The 18,965-nt window shown below is 49.3% G+C and overlaps 1 protein-coding gene and 1 non-coding gene across 4 annotated transcripts in view; both read right to left on the reverse strand.

The window, feature by feature from the left end:
* Positions 1 to 18,965, reverse strand: part of DAGLB (diacylglycerol lipase beta) — a 39,514-nt gene that overhangs the window by 3,660 nt on the left and 16,889 nt on the right. For 2 of the 3 annotated variants that reach the window (XM_064376455.1, XM_064376456.1), the window contains 7 exons: positions 18,226 to 18,348; positions 16,772 to 16,899; positions 14,817 to 14,943; positions 13,429 to 13,512; positions 9,834 to 9,911; positions 5,168 to 5,248; positions 4,958 to 5,085 (listed from right to left, as the gene is read on the reverse strand). In XM_064376455.1, coding sequence (XP_064232525.1) covers positions 4,958 to 5,085; positions 5,168 to 5,248; positions 9,834 to 9,911; positions 13,429 to 13,512; positions 14,817 to 14,943; positions 16,772 to 16,899; positions 18,226 to 18,348 — 749 coding nt within the window. The remainder of the gene's footprint in view (positions 1 to 4,957; positions 5,086 to 5,167; positions 5,249 to 9,833; positions 9,912 to 13,428; positions 13,513 to 14,816; positions 14,944 to 16,771; positions 16,900 to 18,225; positions 18,349 to 18,965) is intronic. The other variant, XM_012455477.2, reaches the window with a different exon arrangement.
* On the reverse strand, positions 4,297 to 4,437 carry LOC135275119 (U4 spliceosomal RNA). Its single transcript, XR_010342836.1, has one exon. It is a non-coding gene; the product is annotated as a U4 spliceosomal RNA (small nuclear RNA).

An 18,965-nucleotide genomic window follows, 5' to 3' on the forward strand; every position in this document is an offset into this window, starting at 1 on the left:
TCTCTCTTCTCTAAAGGGAAGGAAAACACCAGTTACAGCGACTCACTGGCCAGATCCACTGAAGCTACAGTATCCATTCAAGAGAGACCCCCGCAGCTAAAACCACAGACTTGGACACCAAGGCGGGCCAGGCCCATGCATCTGTCCTCTGACCCAGAAACCCCGCTTGGAAGACTCCATCAAAGATGCACCAGCAAAAATGAAGGGGCAGAGGCAACAGGCCTCTGTGGCGGAACCTGCACCAGCAGAGGTGGGAACCTCCAAATACCCATCCACAGAGCTGCCTTCAATCCACTAACAGCAACAAGTCACACAATCAATAGTGTCCCGCACAGCTGGGAGAAGGAGGAGGGCTGTGTGTGCTGCTGCGGGGCCATCTCAGGACACGGTGAAAGTTAACAACACCTGCAGCAGAGGCAGACGAGCAGGTAGAGGAAGAAGGGAACACAAACACGCTTACTTCCAGCTATGGACACATGGAAACGTAGGTGAAAACCACGCACACTTCTACTTGTGGGGTGACAGAACGGCATTTCTGAGGGAACAAGGATGGAAACGAGGTTTCTCTGAATGCACCCTGTTTTGTTGAATTGTCTTTGGAACTGATTTTTTTTTTTTTTTTTTTGAGATAGAGTCTTGCTCTGTCACTCAGGCTGGAGAGCAGTGGCGTGATCTTGGCTCACTGCAACCTCCGCCTCCCAGGTTAAAGCGATTCCCCTGCCTCAGTCTCCTGAGTAGCTGGGATTATAGGCACCCACCACCACTTGGCTAGTTTTTTGTATTTTAGTAGAAATGGGGTTTTACCATGTTGGCCAGGATGGTCTCGATCTCCTGACCTTGTCATCCATCCTCCCACCTTGGGCTCCCAAAGTAGGTGCCCAGCCTTTTTTTTTTTGAGATGGAGTCTCACTCTGTCACCCAGGCTGGAGTGCAATGGCACGATCTCGGCTCACTGCAACCTCCACCTCCCAGGTTCAAGCAATTCTCCTGTCTCAGCTTCCTGAGTAGCTGGGACTATAGGTGCACGCTGCCACACCCAGCTAATTTTTTGTATTTTTAGTAGAGATGGGGTTTCAGTGTGTTCCCCAGGTTGGTCTCGAACTCCTGAGCTCAGGCAGTTCACCTGCATCAGCCTCCCAAAATGCTAGGATTACAGGCATGAGCCACCATGCCCGGCCTGATGTTTTATTTTATTTTACATCATTATAAAACAAAATTATGCAAAATAACAACAAAGCAATCCCTAAAATCAGAAGCCAAACAAAACGAACCTACTAGTGTATTAACCAAACAGAAGAATTATTTTAAGTGAATTGAAAAACAGGAATTTGGCTGTACAGCTCTACCAGGAATACATTCTCAAAAGAAAACCAACCGCACGGACATTGCAAACTCCTTTCGGTCATCCTAATGTTAGACGTTATGCTGGTATTACTATTCTGAAAGGGTGCTCTCTGCATCTCTACACGTATATATATTATGGGGGACATGTAATAAACTGGTCACTATTGGCAAAAACCAAATTTTTCAGATCAGAAGAAGATACAAAGAGTTTCAGTAAAAACAATACACAACCGTATGATACAGGTAAAAACCCTGATCGTTACTGTTTGTTTGTTTTTTTGTTTTTGAGACACAGTCTAGCTCTGTCACCCAGGCTGGAGTGCAGTGGCAGGATCTCGGCTCATTGCAACCTCTTCGTCCTGGGTTCAAGCAATCCTACCACCTCAGCCTCTCTGGTAGCTGTAAGCTGAGATCATAGCTGTGACCACAAGCACACGCCACCACATCCAGCTAATTTTTGTAAGGAACGGGGTCTTGCTATGTTGCCAGGCTGGTCTCAATCTTGTGGGTTCAAGTGATGCTCCTGCCTCGGCCTCCCAAAGTGCTGGGATTACAGGTGTGACCCACCATGCCAGCCTCCTGATCTTTAAACTGGAAGTATCAATGTACACTAAGGTTTCCTTTTCTCTTTGGTATAACGAAAGCCTTTCCTCCCTCTTTCCAATGAAAAGCCTGGAAATTATAACCAGCCCAGTGGTAATGGGAACCACTAGTGTGCCCAGATTATAGTTTAGAAATACCATTTCCCACTAAAAGGAACCAATACTCCTTGGAGAAATGGTTGATTCCAGATGTGGAACAGGAAAAAAAAAAATACTTGCTCATTTCAAGCCCAAAACTTGAGAACATTTTGTTGTACCACAAAGCAAGAAAATGAGGCCAGGCACAGTGTCTCACACACCTTTAATCCCAGCACTTTGGGAGACTGAGGCAGGAGGATCACTTGAGCCCAGGAGTTCGAGACCAGCCTGGGGCAACATAGTAAGACCCCATTCCTTACAAAAATTAGTTGGGTGTGGTGGTGTACACCTGTGGTCCCAGCTACTTGGGAGGCGGAGGCTGAGGCTGGAAGATCACTTGAGCCCAGGAGGTAAGAGGCTACAGTGAGCCATGACTGTGCTACTGCACTCTAGCCTGGGCAACAAAGCAAGACCCTGTGTCCAAAAAAAAAAAAAAAGGCAAGAAAACAGACGAATGAAGCTTATTATTATTATTATTTTGTTTTTTTTTGAGACACAGTCTCACTCTGTTGCCAGGCTGGAGTGCAGTGGCGCAATCTCGGCTCACTGCAACCTCCAACTCCTTGGTTCAAGTGATCCTCCTGCCTCAGCCTCCCAAGTAGGGATTACGGACACGCACCACCATGTCCAGCTAATTTTGTATTTCTAGCAGAGATGGGGTTTCACCATGTTGGCCAGGATGGTCTCAATCTCCTACCTGGTGATATGCCTGCCTCAGCCTCCCAAAGTGCTGAAATTATAAGCATGAGCCAGCACACCCAGCCAATAATAACTACCTTTAAAAAAATGTTTTTTTGGCCGGGCGCGGTGGCTCAAGCCTGTAATCCCAGCACTTTGGGAGGCCGAGGCGGGTGGATCACGAGGTCAAGAGATCGAGACCATCCTGGTCAACATGGTGAAACCCCGTCTCTACTAATACAAAAAATTAGCTGGGCACGGTGGCGTGTGCCTGTAATCCCAGCTACTCAGGAGGCTGAGGCAGGAGAATTGCCTGAACCCAGGAGGCGGAGATTGCGGTGAGCCGAGATCGCGCCATTGCACTCCAGCCTGGGTATCAAGAGCGAAACTCCGTCTCAAAAAAAAAAAAAAAAAATGTTTTTTTAAAGACAGTGTCTCACTCCGTCACCCAGGCTGGAGAGTGGTGGTACAGTCAGAGCTCACTGCAACCTCTACCTCTTGGGGCTGACATGATCCTCCTACCTCAACCTCCTGAGTCAATGAGACTACAGGCCTGTGTCCCAGTGTGATAATTTTTAAAATTTTGTGTAGAGATGGAGCCAGGCGCGGTGGCTCACGCCTGTAATCCCAGCACTTTGGGAGGCCAAGGTGGACAGATCATTTGAGGTCAGGAGCTTGAGACCATCCTGGCCAACATGGTGAAAACCCATCTCTGCTAAAAATACAAAAGCTAGCCGGGCGTGGTGGCACGTGCCTGTAATCTCAGCTACCTGGGTGGCTGAGGCAGGAGAATTGCTTGAACTCAGGAGGTGGAGGTTGTAGTAAGCCGAGATACCGCCACTGCACTCTAGCCTGGGAAACAGAGTGAGACTCTGTCTCAAAAAACAAGTTTTTTGTAGAGATTGGGTCTTGCTATGTTGCCAGGCTTGGTGTTGTGTTTCTGGCTTCATATGATCCTTCCTCCTGGCCTCCTAAAGGGCTGGAATTACAGGTGCAAGCCACCATGCCTGGCCTATGTTATTTCACTTTAAAAAATTAAAAAAAAATTTTTTTTCAGAGATGGGGTCTTGCTATGTTGCCCAGGCTGGTCTCAAACTTCTGGGTTCAAGTGATCCTCTACCTCAACCTCACAAAGGACTGGGATTACAGGTGTGAGCCACCACACCTGGCCTTTATTTCATTTTAAATTGGTATAATTTTCCTTTATAATAAAGGCAAAAGGTTACACAGAACAGTCAGTATGCTGAATCAGCAAAAAAAAATGTACTTTTCAAACTCAAAAATGTGTTTCAACATGTCCATTATGCATGTGTCCAAGCTCAGCACACTGTGGCTCTCGACAGTCGCCTACGAGGCGCATGGCTGTCGGCAACCTGCCCCCTCTGCTGGGGGTGTGTGAATGGCAGAGGCTGTGCATGCTTGTGGGGAGGGAGGGTATAAGAAAGACCTACAACCTTCTGCTCAGTTTTGCTGTCAACCTAAAACTGCTCTAAAAAATAAAGTCTGTTTTAAAAAAGACTCGTATTTTTTTCAGTCTCCATAGAGACTGTTAAAAATTGCCAGTGCTGGCTATATTTCAAGTCGTCATGGCGGGGTATTGGGAAAAGTTTTCAATTAGCAATAATCGCGCCTCAGATAAACCTCATTGGCTACAATACTGCCACTAGGCAAAGCTAAGACTCTTAGAATTATATCATTTAGGAAGTTAAAGGTAAGGTCACACAGGTCTAAGAAAGGCTATACAGACTTTCTTCAGTCAATTAGTGCTTCAAAACACACACCTCAGCTGGGCGTGGTGGCTCAAGCTTGTAAATCCCAGCACTTTGGGAGGCCGAGGTCGGCAGATTGCTTGAGGTCAGGAGTTCAAGACCAGCCTGAGCAACATGGTGAAACCCCTCCTCTACTAAAAATACAAAAATTAGCCAGGTGTGGTGGCAGGCACTTGTAATCCCAGCTACTCGAGAGTTTGAGGCAGGAGAATCGCCTGAACTCAGGAGACGGAGGTTGTAGTGAGCCGGGATTGTGCCATGACATTCCAGCCTGGGCGACAGAGCAAGACTCCGTCTCAAAAACAAAACAAAACCACAAACCTTTCTTGTGGATGAGAAATTATAACTAAATGACAAATAAAAGATGAGTCTTGACCACGTGACTTGTAAGTAGCAAGCTGTTACAGCAGGAAAACAAAGGCTCACCTCCACAGCCCCCGGGGTGGGGCAAAGGCGTAGCACCTGACCTGAGGGTAGGCAGCTCTGAGCATGGTGGCCAGCAGGGCGGCCGCCCCGCCCCCGAGGCTGTGGCCCACGATGACCAGCCGGTATTCCTAGAAGACAGATAGCAGAATGAGGTGAAGGGGAAAAACAACAGCTCCAGAGAGGACAAGGAAAGAAACATTAAGATCTCACAGGAGCAACGCTGAAGGCTTGGCTCAAAATCCCGTCGTGGATGAGTCGTCGGTAAATGTATCTGGCAGCTTGAGAAATACCCTAAAAACACAGACAAAGAGGGTGGCCATGAATCCACAGACAAGGCAGGCCCAGTGGAAACTCACGATGGGATGACGCTGTGCTCTGATACGTGAGTCTTTTCCGGATCCGCTGCCACGTCCATCGTTCATGGCTGTGCTCCCAGCACCTTGTACAGGGCTTGGCATGAAGCAGATGCCGGGTGTGGTGGCTCACGCCTGTAATCCCAGCACTTTGGGAGGCCAAGACAGGAGGACCACTTGAGCCCAGAAGTTCAAGACAAGCCTGGGCAATATCATCTCTACGAAAAATAAAAATGTAAGACTAGCCTGGATCCTGTCTCTACTAAAAAAACAACACAACCAGGCTTGGTGGCGAGTGCCTGTAGTCCCAACTATTCGGGAGGCTGAGGTGGGAGGATTGCTTGAGCCCAGAAAGTTGAGGCTGCAGTGAGTTATGACTGCACCACTGAGCAACAGAGCAAGACCTAGTCTCAAAAAAAAAAACAACCCAAAACAAAAAAATACCTTTCCGCCAGGTGCGGTGGCTCACGCCTGTAATCCCAGCACTTTGGGAGGCCGAGGCGGGTGGATCACGAGGTCAAGAGATCGAGACCATCCTGGTCAACAAGGTGAAACCCCGTCTCTACTAAAAATACAAAAAATTAGCTGGGCATGGTGGCGCGTGCCTGTAATCCCAGCTACTCAAGAGGCTGAGGGAGGGGAATTGCCTGAACCCAGGAGGCGGAGGTTGCAGTGATCCAAGATCGTGCCATTGCACTCCAGCCTGGGTAACGAGCAAAACTCTGTCTCAAAAAATATATATATATATATCTTTCCACGTATACATTTCTGTGGCAAATCTCTTTAGCTACACAGTTTTGTGCTGTGTGAACATATCACGGTTTACTTGAGGCAAGTCCCTATGGCTGGTCAGATTTAGGCTTTTAAAATGACATTTAAACAAAGTTCTAGAGCTGGGCAAAGTGGCTCACACCTGCAATTCTAACTATTTGGGAGGCTGAGGCAGGAAGATCACTTGAGCCCAGGAGGTTGAGACCAGCCTGAACAACATAGCAAAACCCTATTTCTCTAAAACAACAACAAAATCCATAAAATTCCAAATCAGACACTGATAAGCATGCGCTGTTCCTGCAAAGGTAAAACTAGACCATCAGAAGTGAGTTTTAGGGTGGTCAGGTTTGGGTTTAGCTTCAAAAAATAAACAAAATTTTAAATTTTCTTTTGTTTTTCTCAAGATGAAGTCTTACTCTGTCACCCAGACTGGAGTGCAATGGCACTATCTCGGCTCACCACAACCCCTGCCTCCTGGGCTCAAGCGATTCTCCTGACTCAGCTTTGCATCACCACAGCCAGGTAATTTTTGTATTTTTAGTAGAGATGGGGTTTCACCATGTTGGCCAGGCTGGTCTCAAACTCCTGACCTTGTGATCTGCCCACCTCAGCCTCCCAAAGTGCTGGAATTACAGGTGTGAGCCACCGAGCCCTGCAAATTTTCTAACATATACATCTATCCTCTGAAACAGGCTTCTTGAAAATTAACCAGTTGGCTGGATGTGGTGGGTCATGCTTCTAATCCCAACACTTTGGGAGGCTGAGGCAGGAGGATCACTTGTGCCCAGGAGTTCAAGGTTACAAGTGAACTATGGTTGAACCACTGGACTCTAGCCTGGGTGGCACAGTGAGACTCTGTTTCTGAAAAATAATCACAATAAAAATAATAAATAAATAAGAGAAAAAAAATGAAGCCATTCCTATATGCAGTTAAGCCCTCAAAACTTTTTTAAAAAAGAAAAGCAGTTCCAGGGAAACGACCCTGTCAATCAAAACTGTCTTCAGAGTGCTTCCTCACGGTGGCTGCTGTGCTGGGCCCTGAGAAAAGAGGGCCTGGCCCCTGCAGCTTCTATTCTAACAGGATGGGGTAGAGGAAATCCCACAGAAGATGGGAGACTGTTTTTGATCATCTCTATTGGAAATGCAAGTTTCTAAGAGACAAATAATTCAGCAAGTAGAATGGTGAACCTGGTTATCATGTAAGAAAAATTTTAAAAAGGCTTCAACATTGTGTGCATTCGGACGGCACTTTTTTTTTTTTGAGATAGAGTCTAGGGTTCAAGTGATTCTCCTGCCTCAGCCTCCCAAGTAGCTAGGATTACAGGCGGCTACCACCACGCCTGGCTAATTTTTGTATTTTTAGCAGAGACGAGGTTTCACCATGTTGGCCAAGCTAGTCTTGAACTCCTGACCTCAAGTGATCCACCTGCCTTGGCCTTCCAAAATGCTGGGATTACAGGCATGAGCCACCGCTCCCGGCCCAGATGGCACTTCTTGACAAACCCTAGATGCCCTTTCTCTCTCCTGCAATGGCAGGATATAGTCAACTGCAGGCAACACTCACTGGGCACCCACCCTGTGGCCAGCACTGGGCAGGCAGAGCCCAGCAGGATGTGGACTAAGCTGCTGCTGGCGAGCTTCGTTGGCACATGCATCCAACAACCAAACGCCGAGGCCCTTTTCGGCTGCACAGGTTTGGAGTCCAATTACTGTGGACAGCATCAGAGCCAAAACTCAGCTTGGCACAAATGAAGCCAAGAGCAGAGGACAGGCCCTGAGTGGCAGCCTTCCCGACCCAAGGGACAAACTGTCGCTAAAATATGAGCACAGCACAGGGTGCCTCAGCTGCCACTCAGGCCAGGGGTGGGGGCCTCAGCTTGTGGTCATGTAAAGCCTTAGCCTGAGTAGATCCACCCAGGCCAAGCCCCCAGCCCCTGACGGATTTCTAGGGCATCTCTGTACTAAGGCTTATAGTTCCTCCTTTCTTCACACACACCCATAACAGTCAAACTGGAGTCTTTTGTGAACTGAAGTACAAAAAAGACAGCAAAGGGCCTGGCACGGTGGCTCATGCCTGTAATTCCAGCACTTTGGGAGAATGAAGCTGGAGGACTGCTTGGGCACAGGAGTTTAAGACTAGTCTGGGTAACACAGTGAGACCCCATCTCTACAAAATTAAAAAAAAAAAAATTAGCCAAGCATGGTGGCTCACGCCTGTAATCTCAGCACTTTGAGAGGCCGAGGCAGGATTGCTTGGGCTCAGGAGTTCGAGACCAGCCTGGGCAACATGGTGAAACCCATCTCTATAAAAAATACAAAATTAGCCAGGCATGGTGGTACATGTCTGTAGTCCCAGCTACTTGAGGGGCTGAGAGGGGAGAATCTCTTGAGCCCCAGGAAGTCAAGGCTGCAGTGAGCTGTGATCGCACCACTGCGTTCCAGCCTGGGTGACACAGTGAGACCCTGTCTCAGAAAAAAAAAAAGTTGGGGAGGGGAATGAAAGTCTGAATATGCAACAATATGGATGAACCTCGAGGACATTATGCCCAATGAAATAGGCCAGTGATGGCCAGGCACGGTGGCTCCCGCCTGTCATCTCAGCACTTTGGTAGATCATGAAGTCAACAGATAGAGATCATCCTGGCCTACATGGTGAAACCCTGTCTCTACTAAAAATATAAAAATTAGCCGGGTGTGGTGGTGCACGCCTGTAATCCCAGCTACTCAGGAGGCTGATTGCTTGAATCCAGGAGTCAAAGGCTGCGGTGAGCCGAGATCACGCCACTGCACTCCAGCCTGGTGACAGAGCAAGACTCTGTCTCAAAAAAAAAAAGCCACTGACAAAAGGACAAATCTGTACGATTCCACATCTATGAGGTTTCCAAAAGAGACGACTTGTGGAGACAAAGTAGAAAAGAGGTTCCCAGAGGCTATGGAAGGGAGTCAGGAGAAGTGGGTATAATGCCTTCCAAGCTTATGTTGGGGGTGCTGGGAGTGGACGTGGGCACATGGCACCATGAAGGCACTGAACGCCGCAGAACTCCACACTAACAACTAACCAACAGTGAAACTGACCAACGTATGGCAGGAATATCTCACCACAATTACAAAAAACCCCCAAACTAGAAAACCCCACACCTCTACTCTGGGCATGGGTTTTTCATCCTTTGGGAGGAGCTGAGGCAGCCTCACGCCCATAGCACAGAGTGAAACTGTGACCTTGGCACTGTGTCATCTGCAAAGAATGTGAGAAGTGACTGACAGAGTGCCAGTGGTGTGGGGCTGCCTCCTGAGGGTCTGCTGCTCACCCTGCTGCTCTGGGCTGTGCTGAAGCTTTTCTTCACCATGAGAATATACTTCCTGAATTAACTGAGAGGAGGCTGGGTATGGTGGCTGATGCCCGTAATCCCAACACTTTGGGAGGCTTGAGGTGGGAGGATTACTTGAGCCCAGGAGTTCAAGACCAGCCTGGGCAATACAGGGAGACCACCTCTCTGAAAACACATGGAGAAGGAAAAGCCGCAGATCTGGGCTCAAATACCCAACCTGCTCCTTACTCCAGTAACCACGTGACTTTAGGAAGGTACTCACTCTCTCCGAACAGGCTTTGAAAGAACAAAACCCCACAGCTTCCCAGGGCTGCTATGAGAATCAGGGCAGGAGGAACGGGCGGGGCAGGCTCTGTATGGTCCCTGGCCCATCTGCTGCGCAGTCAGCATTAGCGGGAAAGATGCACGACCCCAGGCTAATACCTTGTGTGCCAGGCGGTCCTGTACCTCACACTCCACGTCCAGCACCTCGCTGTCCGCTGACAGGTCTGTAAGGATGTCCTGGAAAAGGGAGTCGCGGAAGCGCCGTCAGCCTGTGATGGGCAGGGTGGGAGAATGACGGGCGGTCCCTGCTCCTAACACTCCTGTGGAGGATGGCGGGGATGGCACCGTCTCCTAGTTCAGTTCTGGGACTGAACCTTCGAGGCCTGAACTCGGGAGGGAAACCCAGCGGTGGCTCCTGAGAGTCCCAATGGCATGGCCAGCTCTGCGCCAGTTGTGAAGGGTGGAGGGGACCATGGAGTGTGCCTAAGACATGCCCTGCACCTTCCCCATCACACACACATATTCTAAGGACCACACGGCACAGAGCCTGTACCAGGGTTTTGAACAAAGCCTGGTTCCTGTCCTCAGGGGCCCCCATATCAGCTGAAACCTTGGAGAGGAGAGGCCCAAACTAGTGCCGTAGCAAAGGCCAGGCGGTGCCAACTCAGAGGACAGGGCATAGCCCAGGGGCAAGGGTGGCTCCCTGGAGGAGGTGACGCCAGAGACAGACCCAAAGGAAGAGGCTGATGTGGAAGCAGAGAGGAGAGGCGGTGTCTTCCCCGCAGGGGCAGCAGGAACCGCTGGCTGCGACCCTGGGCCGCAGCTCCACACCAGCTCTATCTGAAAATGTCCACAGGCAAGTGCTGTGCTGCTGGGCTGGAGGGCCCCGGCACGGGCATCCAGGCTGCGGAGTGGGCACCGGGAAGGCTGCTGGGTAAAGCACCCAGAGCTGTGATAAAAAACATTAACTTTAGGCCGGGCACAGTGGCTCACACCTGCAATCCCAGCACTTTGTGAGACTGAGGTAGGCGGATCATGAGGTCAGGAGATTGAGACCATCCTGGTGAATGTGGTGAAACCCTGTCTCTACCAAAAAAAAAAAAAAAAAATTAGCTGGGTGTGGTGGTGGGCTGAGCACCTGTAGTCCCAGCTACTGAGGAGCTGAGGCACGAGAATCATTTGAACCAGGGAGGCGGAGGTTGCAGTGTGCCGGGATTGCACCACTGCACTCCAGCCTGGGCGACAGAGCAAGACTCTGCCTCAAAAAAACAAAACAAAACAAAACAAAAACACATAAACTTTATATTAAAGGCAGTGGGCGCAGCCATAGAAAAGCACAAAATCATGTCCTCTGCATCAGTGGATGGAAGCCGGGGGCCATGTCCTCAGCGAATTAACGCAGACATAGAAAACCAAACACTGCCTGGCCTGGTGTTGAAGTGGGAGCTCAACACTGGGTATCATGGGTATAAAGAGGGGAACAAAGGACAGTCGGCTATTAGAGGAGTGACAGGGAAGGGCTGGAAACCTAACCGTTGGGTGCTATGCTTAGTACCTGGGAGGCGGGATCAATTGTATGCCAAACCTCAGCATCACGCAGTATACCCAGGTACAAACCTGCACATGTAGCCTCTAAATCTAAAATGAAAGTTGAAATTAAAAACAGAAAATTTAAAAATAAATAAAGGCAATGGGAAGCCACTGGAGGTTTCTGAGCAGGACGGTAAGATCCGACCTGTGTTCTAGAGTGAGCATTCTGTGGACAGGATAATGGACAGAGGATGAGGTGAGTGGATGGCTTCAGGCCAGGAGTTCGACACCAGCCTGGGCAACATAGTGAGATCTTGTCTCTACCAAAATATAAAAAATTAGCCAGGTGTAGTGGCACATGCCTGTAGTCCCAGCTACTTGGGAGAGGGTGAGGCAGGAGGATCTCTTGAGCCCGGGAGGTGGAGGCTGCAGTGAGCTGATTGTACCACTGTACTCCAGCCTGGGCAACAGAGCAGACCCTTGTCTCAGAAACATACAAACAAACAATCAGGCTGGGGAGATAAGAGACTAGACAGGGACAGAGATAGGAAGCTAGAGGACTGAGGCCAGGAGTGGGGCCATGGCACTGGAAGTGGAGAGATGGCCACATAGGCTGGGGCAGGAACTCCACGAACAGCAAACGGGGTGCAGAGAAACCACAGACAATGCTACTAGTTGTTTTTTGTTTTTGTTTTTGAGATGGAGTCTTGCTCTGTCACCCAGGCTGGAGTGCAGTGGCACGATCTCAGCTCACTGCAACCTCTGACTCCTGGGTTCAAGTGATTTTCCTGCCACAGCCTCCCAAGTAGCTGGGATTACAGGCACACACCACCATGCCTGGCTAATATTTGTACTTTTAACAGATACGGGGTTTCACCATGTTGGCCAGGATGGTCTCGATCTCCTGACCTCATGATCCCTCTGCCTTGGCCTCCCAAAGTGCTGGGATTACAGGCACCACTGCTTCTTAAATGGACAACAGGGGGACACTGGCAGAGCTGACATGAACAGAGCACCCCTAGGAGGAGCAGCCCTGTGGCGAGTATGGCTTCTCTGGGGAGACCCAGACGGCTCCTGAAGATGCAAATGTGGGGTCAGGCCCTGGACCCAGCCGGGGGGGTTGCCCCAGAGCCCCAGAGCCCCAGAGCCAGTTAGGAGAACAGGGTAGAGGGCACAGACTCTGGAGTCTCAACACATTTTCTGGGTCAGCAGAGCAGAATGGGTAGTGCAACTGAGGAATGGCCAAGAGGAAACCCAAATGGACAGAAGAAAGCTTCAACAAGGAAAATGTTGCCTGGCATTGCCAAGGGGCATAAGAGTCAGGGCTGAGGGAGACAAAAGAGGGGCCACCGGGCTGGGGATGGATTCAGGCAGTCCTTGCTGCACCTGGAGAAGGGCAGGTCATGGCAGCCTGTGAGGACCCAGACGTGGAGCCTGCAGCGAGGCTGGTGGGCAGGGGCATGACTCTTGGCAGCAAGACTGACTCACTGGCCGGGCGTGGCAGCTCACGCCTGTAATTCCAGCACTTTGGGTGGGAGGCTGAGGCGGGTGGATCACAAGGTCAGGAGATCAAGACCATCCTGGCTAACATGGTGAAACCCCGTCTCTACTGAAAATACAAAAATTAATTGGGCGTGTTGGCACACGCCTATAATCCCAGCTACTCGGGAGGCTGAGGCAGAAAAATCGCTTGAACCCAGGAGTTGGAGATTTCAGTGAGCCGAGATTGTACCACTGCACTCCAGCCTGGGCAACAGAGCAAGACTCCATCTCAAAAAACAAAACAAAACAAAACAAAAAACAAATTAAAAGATGAATGCATCAAAAGAAAAAGAAAAAAAAAAAAAGACTGATTCATTGACTCACTGCCACTGTCTCTGGTGCAGGAATTCTTCAAGGGGAGGGCCTCCTGGGTGTGGGGCCTGTCTGGGCAGGTCCTGGAAAGTTAGGCAGGAGGGGGCCAAGCAGGTGCCCTCTTGGAGCTCCTGTGGCAGGGGGTCCAACCTGTTGGCTGCTCTGCTGCTGACAGTTCTCAGAGAAGAGGAAACAGCTTCATCCCTTTTTGCAAAGGGAGTATTTCCCAACCCCGGCTCACATCCTCATTTTCTGTCCTGGGCATTTTCCCCTGTGTCTCATGCGGTTACTGATGGTTTTCCCCAGCCGAGCATCTGCGGGCTCCTGTCCCTGCCCCCCACTCCCAGGGCCAGTGAGGCTCCAAAGTTACCTGCATAGACATGGTTCCCCTCACAGCGACTACGACAGATTCCTTCCTGTGATCCAGAGCCACTAGAAATGGGAGCTCGTAAACCTGCAGCGGTAAGAAACAAGCATGAGGCCTAAACATTGAACACACACACCCAGCATACAAAGTCAGAGCCCTGCAGAGATGGCAATGACAGCCTGTTCCTGGGACACAGAGAGGAGGGAGACACCACCTCTCTCCACACCCTCACTACACAGTGGGACCCACTCTCTCGAGGACTGGCCTTCATCAACCACGCCACTCTACATCAAAAGGGATCTTTTTTTTTTTTTTTTTTTGAGATGGAGTCTCGCTTTGTCACCCAGGCTGGAGTACAATGGCCTGATCTCGGCTAAAGGCAACCTCCGCCTCCTGGGTTCAAAGCAGTTCTCCTGCCTCAGCCTCCTGAGTAGATAGAATTACAGGTGTGCGCCACCATGCCTGGCTAATTTTGTATTTTTAGTAGAGATGGGGTTTCACCGTGTTAGCTAGGCTGGTCTCAATCTCCTGACCTCGTGATCTGCCCGTCGCGGCCTCCAAAAGTCCTGGGATTACAGGCGTTGGCCACTGCGACCAGCCGGATCTTTGTTTTTTTTTTTCTTTTTTTTTAAGACAGGGTTTCACCATGTTGGTCAGGCTGGTCTTGAACTCCCGACTTCAGGTGATCCACCCACCTTGGCCTCCAAACTGCTTGGATTACAGGCGTGAGCCACCACACCCAGCCCTGGATCTTTGTTTTCTTAGCCTCTCTCCGACCTCCCCAGAATTTGGATTTAACTGATCCAGGGTGCGACCTGGACTTCAGCAGTTTTAAAAGCTCCCAAGGTATTCCATCGGGCAGCAAAGTGTGAAAGCCACTGGTCTGGAGCAGCAGGCCTCCAACTGGTGTGTATGAGAATCACCTGGAGAGACACCGGGCGGTGCTGAGCACACAGCACTGCAGGCAGACATGGCTGGCTTTTGCAGCTTTGCCCCAGCTAGCTGAGTCCCCCCGCAGAGTGCCAGACCCATTGTGCTACACTATTGATGGAGCTCACGACCCAGGACAAGGATACGAACCCCAGTAGGCCATGCAGGATTAATACTGAGAAACTTCCCTGCTCCTCAGTAGAAGGGCGAGGTAAGAAACACAGCACGTTATCTCTGCTGAAGACTTCTCTAGCTCACGTTAAACCTGGGTTCTGAACCTGCACCAGTGCATCCATGTGGCTTTACCGGGGTCTGTGGACCCTCTGAAATGGTACACAGGACTCAGGAGTGTGTTTGCGTGTCTATGAATCACAGGAAGAAGAATTCGTAATTTCCATCAGAATCTCTAAGGACTCCAGGACCCAAAAGCAGTGAAGAGCCGCTGCCTACGGTGTACACACCTTGTCATGAAAGCTGATGTGGATGAAGTCCCTGTACTGCAGCCCTGTTGTCTGCAGGATGGAGCCGAAATGGCAGTTGAGCTGATCACCCCCTACCAAGTCATAGTCTGTTGTTCTGCTTCTGCAACTAAAAAAAGGAGGGCAAAGACATTACTGCGCCAAGCAGAGCCACTTAGCAAAGAATGTCCATCCTCACTGCCACATTTTCCCAGCAGACACGAGGACCAGAGCGGACAATTCTCAGGACTTAGCCTCGTTGACATGGAATGGCTTTTTAAAATTTAATTTATTTAATTCATTTATTGTTTGAGTCTCACTCTGTCACCCCGGCTGGAGTGCAGTGGTGCAATCACGGCTCACTACAACCTCTGCCTCCTGGGTTCAAGCAATTCTCCTGCCTCAGCCTCCTGAGTAGCTGAGATTACAGGCTCGCACCACCATGCCTGGCTAATTTTTGTATTTTTAGTAGAGACAGAGTTTTGCCATGTTGGCCAGGGTGGTCTTGAACTCCTGGCCTCAGTGATCTGCCTGCCTTGGCCTCCCAAAGTGCTGAGATGACAGGCATGAGCCACTGTGCTTGTCCCGAAATGGCTTATTAAAGATAATACTTCTCTGTATACACTTCTTAGGTAGAGTTCTGACTTCTGGCATCACTTTAATGCTTTCCATATTCAAAAAATAAATCAACAAGAATGGGCAAGTCCCTAAAACTGAATGCCAAGAAGTAGGTAAACCAAACCCATCCAAATGAACAGCACAGCCAACTCTAGAGAAAGCAAATAAGAAAAGAAATCATGTAGCTAACTTTTGAGTACTGTGCTCTGCTTTTAAAAACAAAAAAGAGAGGCGAGGCACGGTGGCTCACACCTGTAATCCTAGCACTTTGGGAGACCGAGGTGGGTGGATCAGAAGGTCAGGAGTTCAAGACCAGCCTGGCCAAGATGGAAAAACCCTGTCTCTACTAAAAATACAAAAATTAGCTGGGCGTGGTGGCGCATGCCTGTAGTCCCAGCTACTTGGGAGGCAGAGGCAGGGGAATTGCTTGAACCAGGGAGGCGGAGGTTGCAGTGAGCTGAGATTGCGCCACTGCACTCCAGCCTGGGCAGCAAGAGTAAGACTCTATCTCAAAAAGAGAAAAATTAGGTCGGGCGCGGTGGCTCAAGCCTGTAATCCCAGCACTTTGGGAGGCCGAGGCGGGTGGATCACGAGGTCAAGAGATCGAGACCGTCCTGGTCAACATGGTGAAACCCCGTCTCTACTAATACAAAAAATTAGCTGGGCATGGTGGCGCATGCCTGTAATCCCAGCTACTCAGGAGGCTGAGGCAGGAGAATTGCCTGAACCCAGGAGGCGGAGGTTGCGGTGAGCCGTGATCGCGCCATTGCACTCCAGCCTGGGTAACAAGAGCGAAACTCCGCCTCAAAAAAAAAAAGAGAAAAATTAAATAAAATGGTTCAGAGAAAAAAATATGTATAAATATAGACAGAGTGATACAGCCCATGTGACCAGATGAGTCACAGCTGGAGGTTCTAGGTAAAGGATACATAGGACTTCTTTGTACTGTTCTTGCAAGTTTTTGAAATATCTCAAAATAGAAAGCTTTTTTTTTTTTTTTTGAGACGGAGTCTCGCTCTTGTTACCCAGTCTGGAGTGCAATGGCGCGATCTCAGCTCACCGCAACCTCCGCCTCCTGGGTTCAAGCAATTCTCCTGCCTCAGCCTCCTAAGTAGCTGGGATTACAGGCATTCGCCACCATGCCCAGCTAATTTTTTGTATTTTTAGTAGAGACGGGGTTTCACCATGTTGACCAGGATGGTCTCGATCTCTTGACCTCGTGATCCACCCACCTCGGCCTCCCAAAGTGCTGGGATTACAGGCGTGAGCCACCGCGCCCGGCCCGCTTTTTTTTTTTTAAGGGAAATATGGCTGTGGAGGCTCAGACTGTGCCAACCTACCAGTCACCACCAATCTTGCACAGCCCCGTAAGGGGGTTTCTGTAGATGTAGAGAGGCCACCCGTAGGCCGCTGCTGCAAACTGCATATAATGATGGCAGTTTTCTAATTCTGCATCCAGATCAGCTTCCTAGAAGAGAAGGACAAAAACTCCTGTATATTAAGGGAACTCACGATGCAGAGGATCCACACACTAAGACCTGAAACCTGAACTCAAATTCCTGACTCTTCCTGCTCCTTCACTGAATAGAACTCTCACACTTCCACAGTCAAAACTGTTCCTTAAATACGAATTGAGATGGATCCCTCATTTTTTTTTTTTTTTTTTTTTGAGATGGAGTCTCACTCTGTTGTCCAGGCTGGAGTGCAGTGGCACAATCTCAGCGCACTGCAACCTCTGCCTCCTGGGTTCAAGCAATTCTCTTGCCTCAGTCTCTCGGGTAGTTGGGATTACAGGTACACACCACCATGCCCAGCTAATTTTTGTATATTTAGTAGAGACGGGGTTCACCATGTTGGCCAGGCTGGTCTTGATCTCCTGACCTCAAGTGATCCACCTGCCTCAGCCTCCCAAAGTGCTGGGATTACAGGCATAAGTCACTGCATCTAGCCAAATCCATCATATCTTTAAAGCCTTGTGTTTTAGAAAATTTGCTGTTCGATTCTACGTATGAGAACACTTCCACCTGGGATGGGACCTGCAATTATCCCTGGCTGTGTTTGTTTTCTTCTCTGGGGCTGGAGGGCAGAAACAGTTCAGCTTTGCTTGATTATAGTTTTCAACATAAAAATCTGCTACAGATTTTTATGTTGAGAAAAAAAATTGCATGTCGATGGTATTTTGCTGCTCCGTGTTAAGACACCTAGTTCTTGGCAGCTCGTGTGTGGCAGCAGCATGGAAATGTACTAGTTTGAGGCATCTAGATAGGAAGCTCCACCTCATTTCAGCAAGACACCAGAGAAGTCATTAGAGTGTTCTTTACTGTTAACTTCCACCGTGCTTGCTGCATTCCTATAAAATGAGGAGTCAGGCCAGGTGTGGTGGCTCACTCCTGTAATACCAGCACTTTGGGAGGCCAAGGCAGGCGGATCACCAGAGGTCAGGAGTTCAAGACCAGCCTGGCCAACATGGCAAAACCCCGTCTCTACTAAAAATACAAAAAATTAGCCAAGCGTGGTGGCGGGCACCAATCCCAGCTACTCAGGAGGCTGAGGCAGGAGAATCACTTGAACCCAGGAGGCAGAGTTTGCAGTGAGCTGAGATTGTGCCACTGCACTGTAGCCTGGGCAATAAGAGCGAAACTCTATCTCAAAAAAAATAAATAAGTAAAAGAAAAAAAAGGGGAGGGGAGGGAGGAAGGGAGGAGGTAATTGCTATAGATTAGCTATATGATTTTGAAGACCCACCAAGAGGTCTACGTGTCAGAACTGGACAATCCATGGTAGCCAGGCTCACCTGCGAGCTCCCTGGGGTGTGGCTGACCACCTCAGCAGGCTCCTGGCTGTTCCTGATATTGTCCTGTTGCTGATGAAGCAGGGTGAGGCCCGCCGCAATGTCACTGGGCACCAGATCTGTGTCCTGGGTGGGAAACCACAATGGCCTGTCCTGAAGCCCAGCAGGCACCACCCCCGGATTCCCTAACACTCAGTCTTCTATAGTTCATAGGCACACACGCACACACAGAGGCATTTCCAGGCACACAGGTATCTTACAAAGCGTTCTCCTTGCAGGAGTGCTTCTCTATGTGACCTTAATATATTGTCACATCCTGCCCTCAGACAAATCCACTGGAGAACATAAAAATGCTGTTCATCTGTCTTAAAATTTCACTTCAACTGACTCAGCTATTTTTAATCTACTTCAAATATTTTGTAAAGTGAAGAAATCAATGGATAAATTATCCGTTGTTGTAGCAATGCACCATTTTAACCCAAATTTATACTCTCATTTCTTAAGATACTGAAGGTTTTGCTGAAACACAGTGGATGGTAGAGATTTATGAGAGTAAACTCATATTCATGGGGTATGGCAAGCCTCAAAAAGGACCCCAAGCTAGGAAAGCAACAGTTAGTCTTCTTGGGCCTGATGTACTCTTTTTCTCCAGGAAATGGGAGGAGTCAGGAATCCCCAATCACCTGTAACAAAGGACAATATACTTGCAGCCTGTAAGAAAGGACAATATACTGGCCAGGCGC

Source organism: Aotus nancymaae, unplaced genomic scaffold (assembly GCF_030222135.1).
Source record: "Aotus nancymaae isolate 86718 unplaced genomic scaffold, 86718_ANA_hifiasm-v0.15.2.pri h1tg000015l_0, whole genome shotgun sequence".
Taxonomy (NCBI): domain Eukaryota; kingdom Metazoa; phylum Chordata; class Mammalia; order Primates; family Aotidae; genus Aotus; species Aotus nancymaae.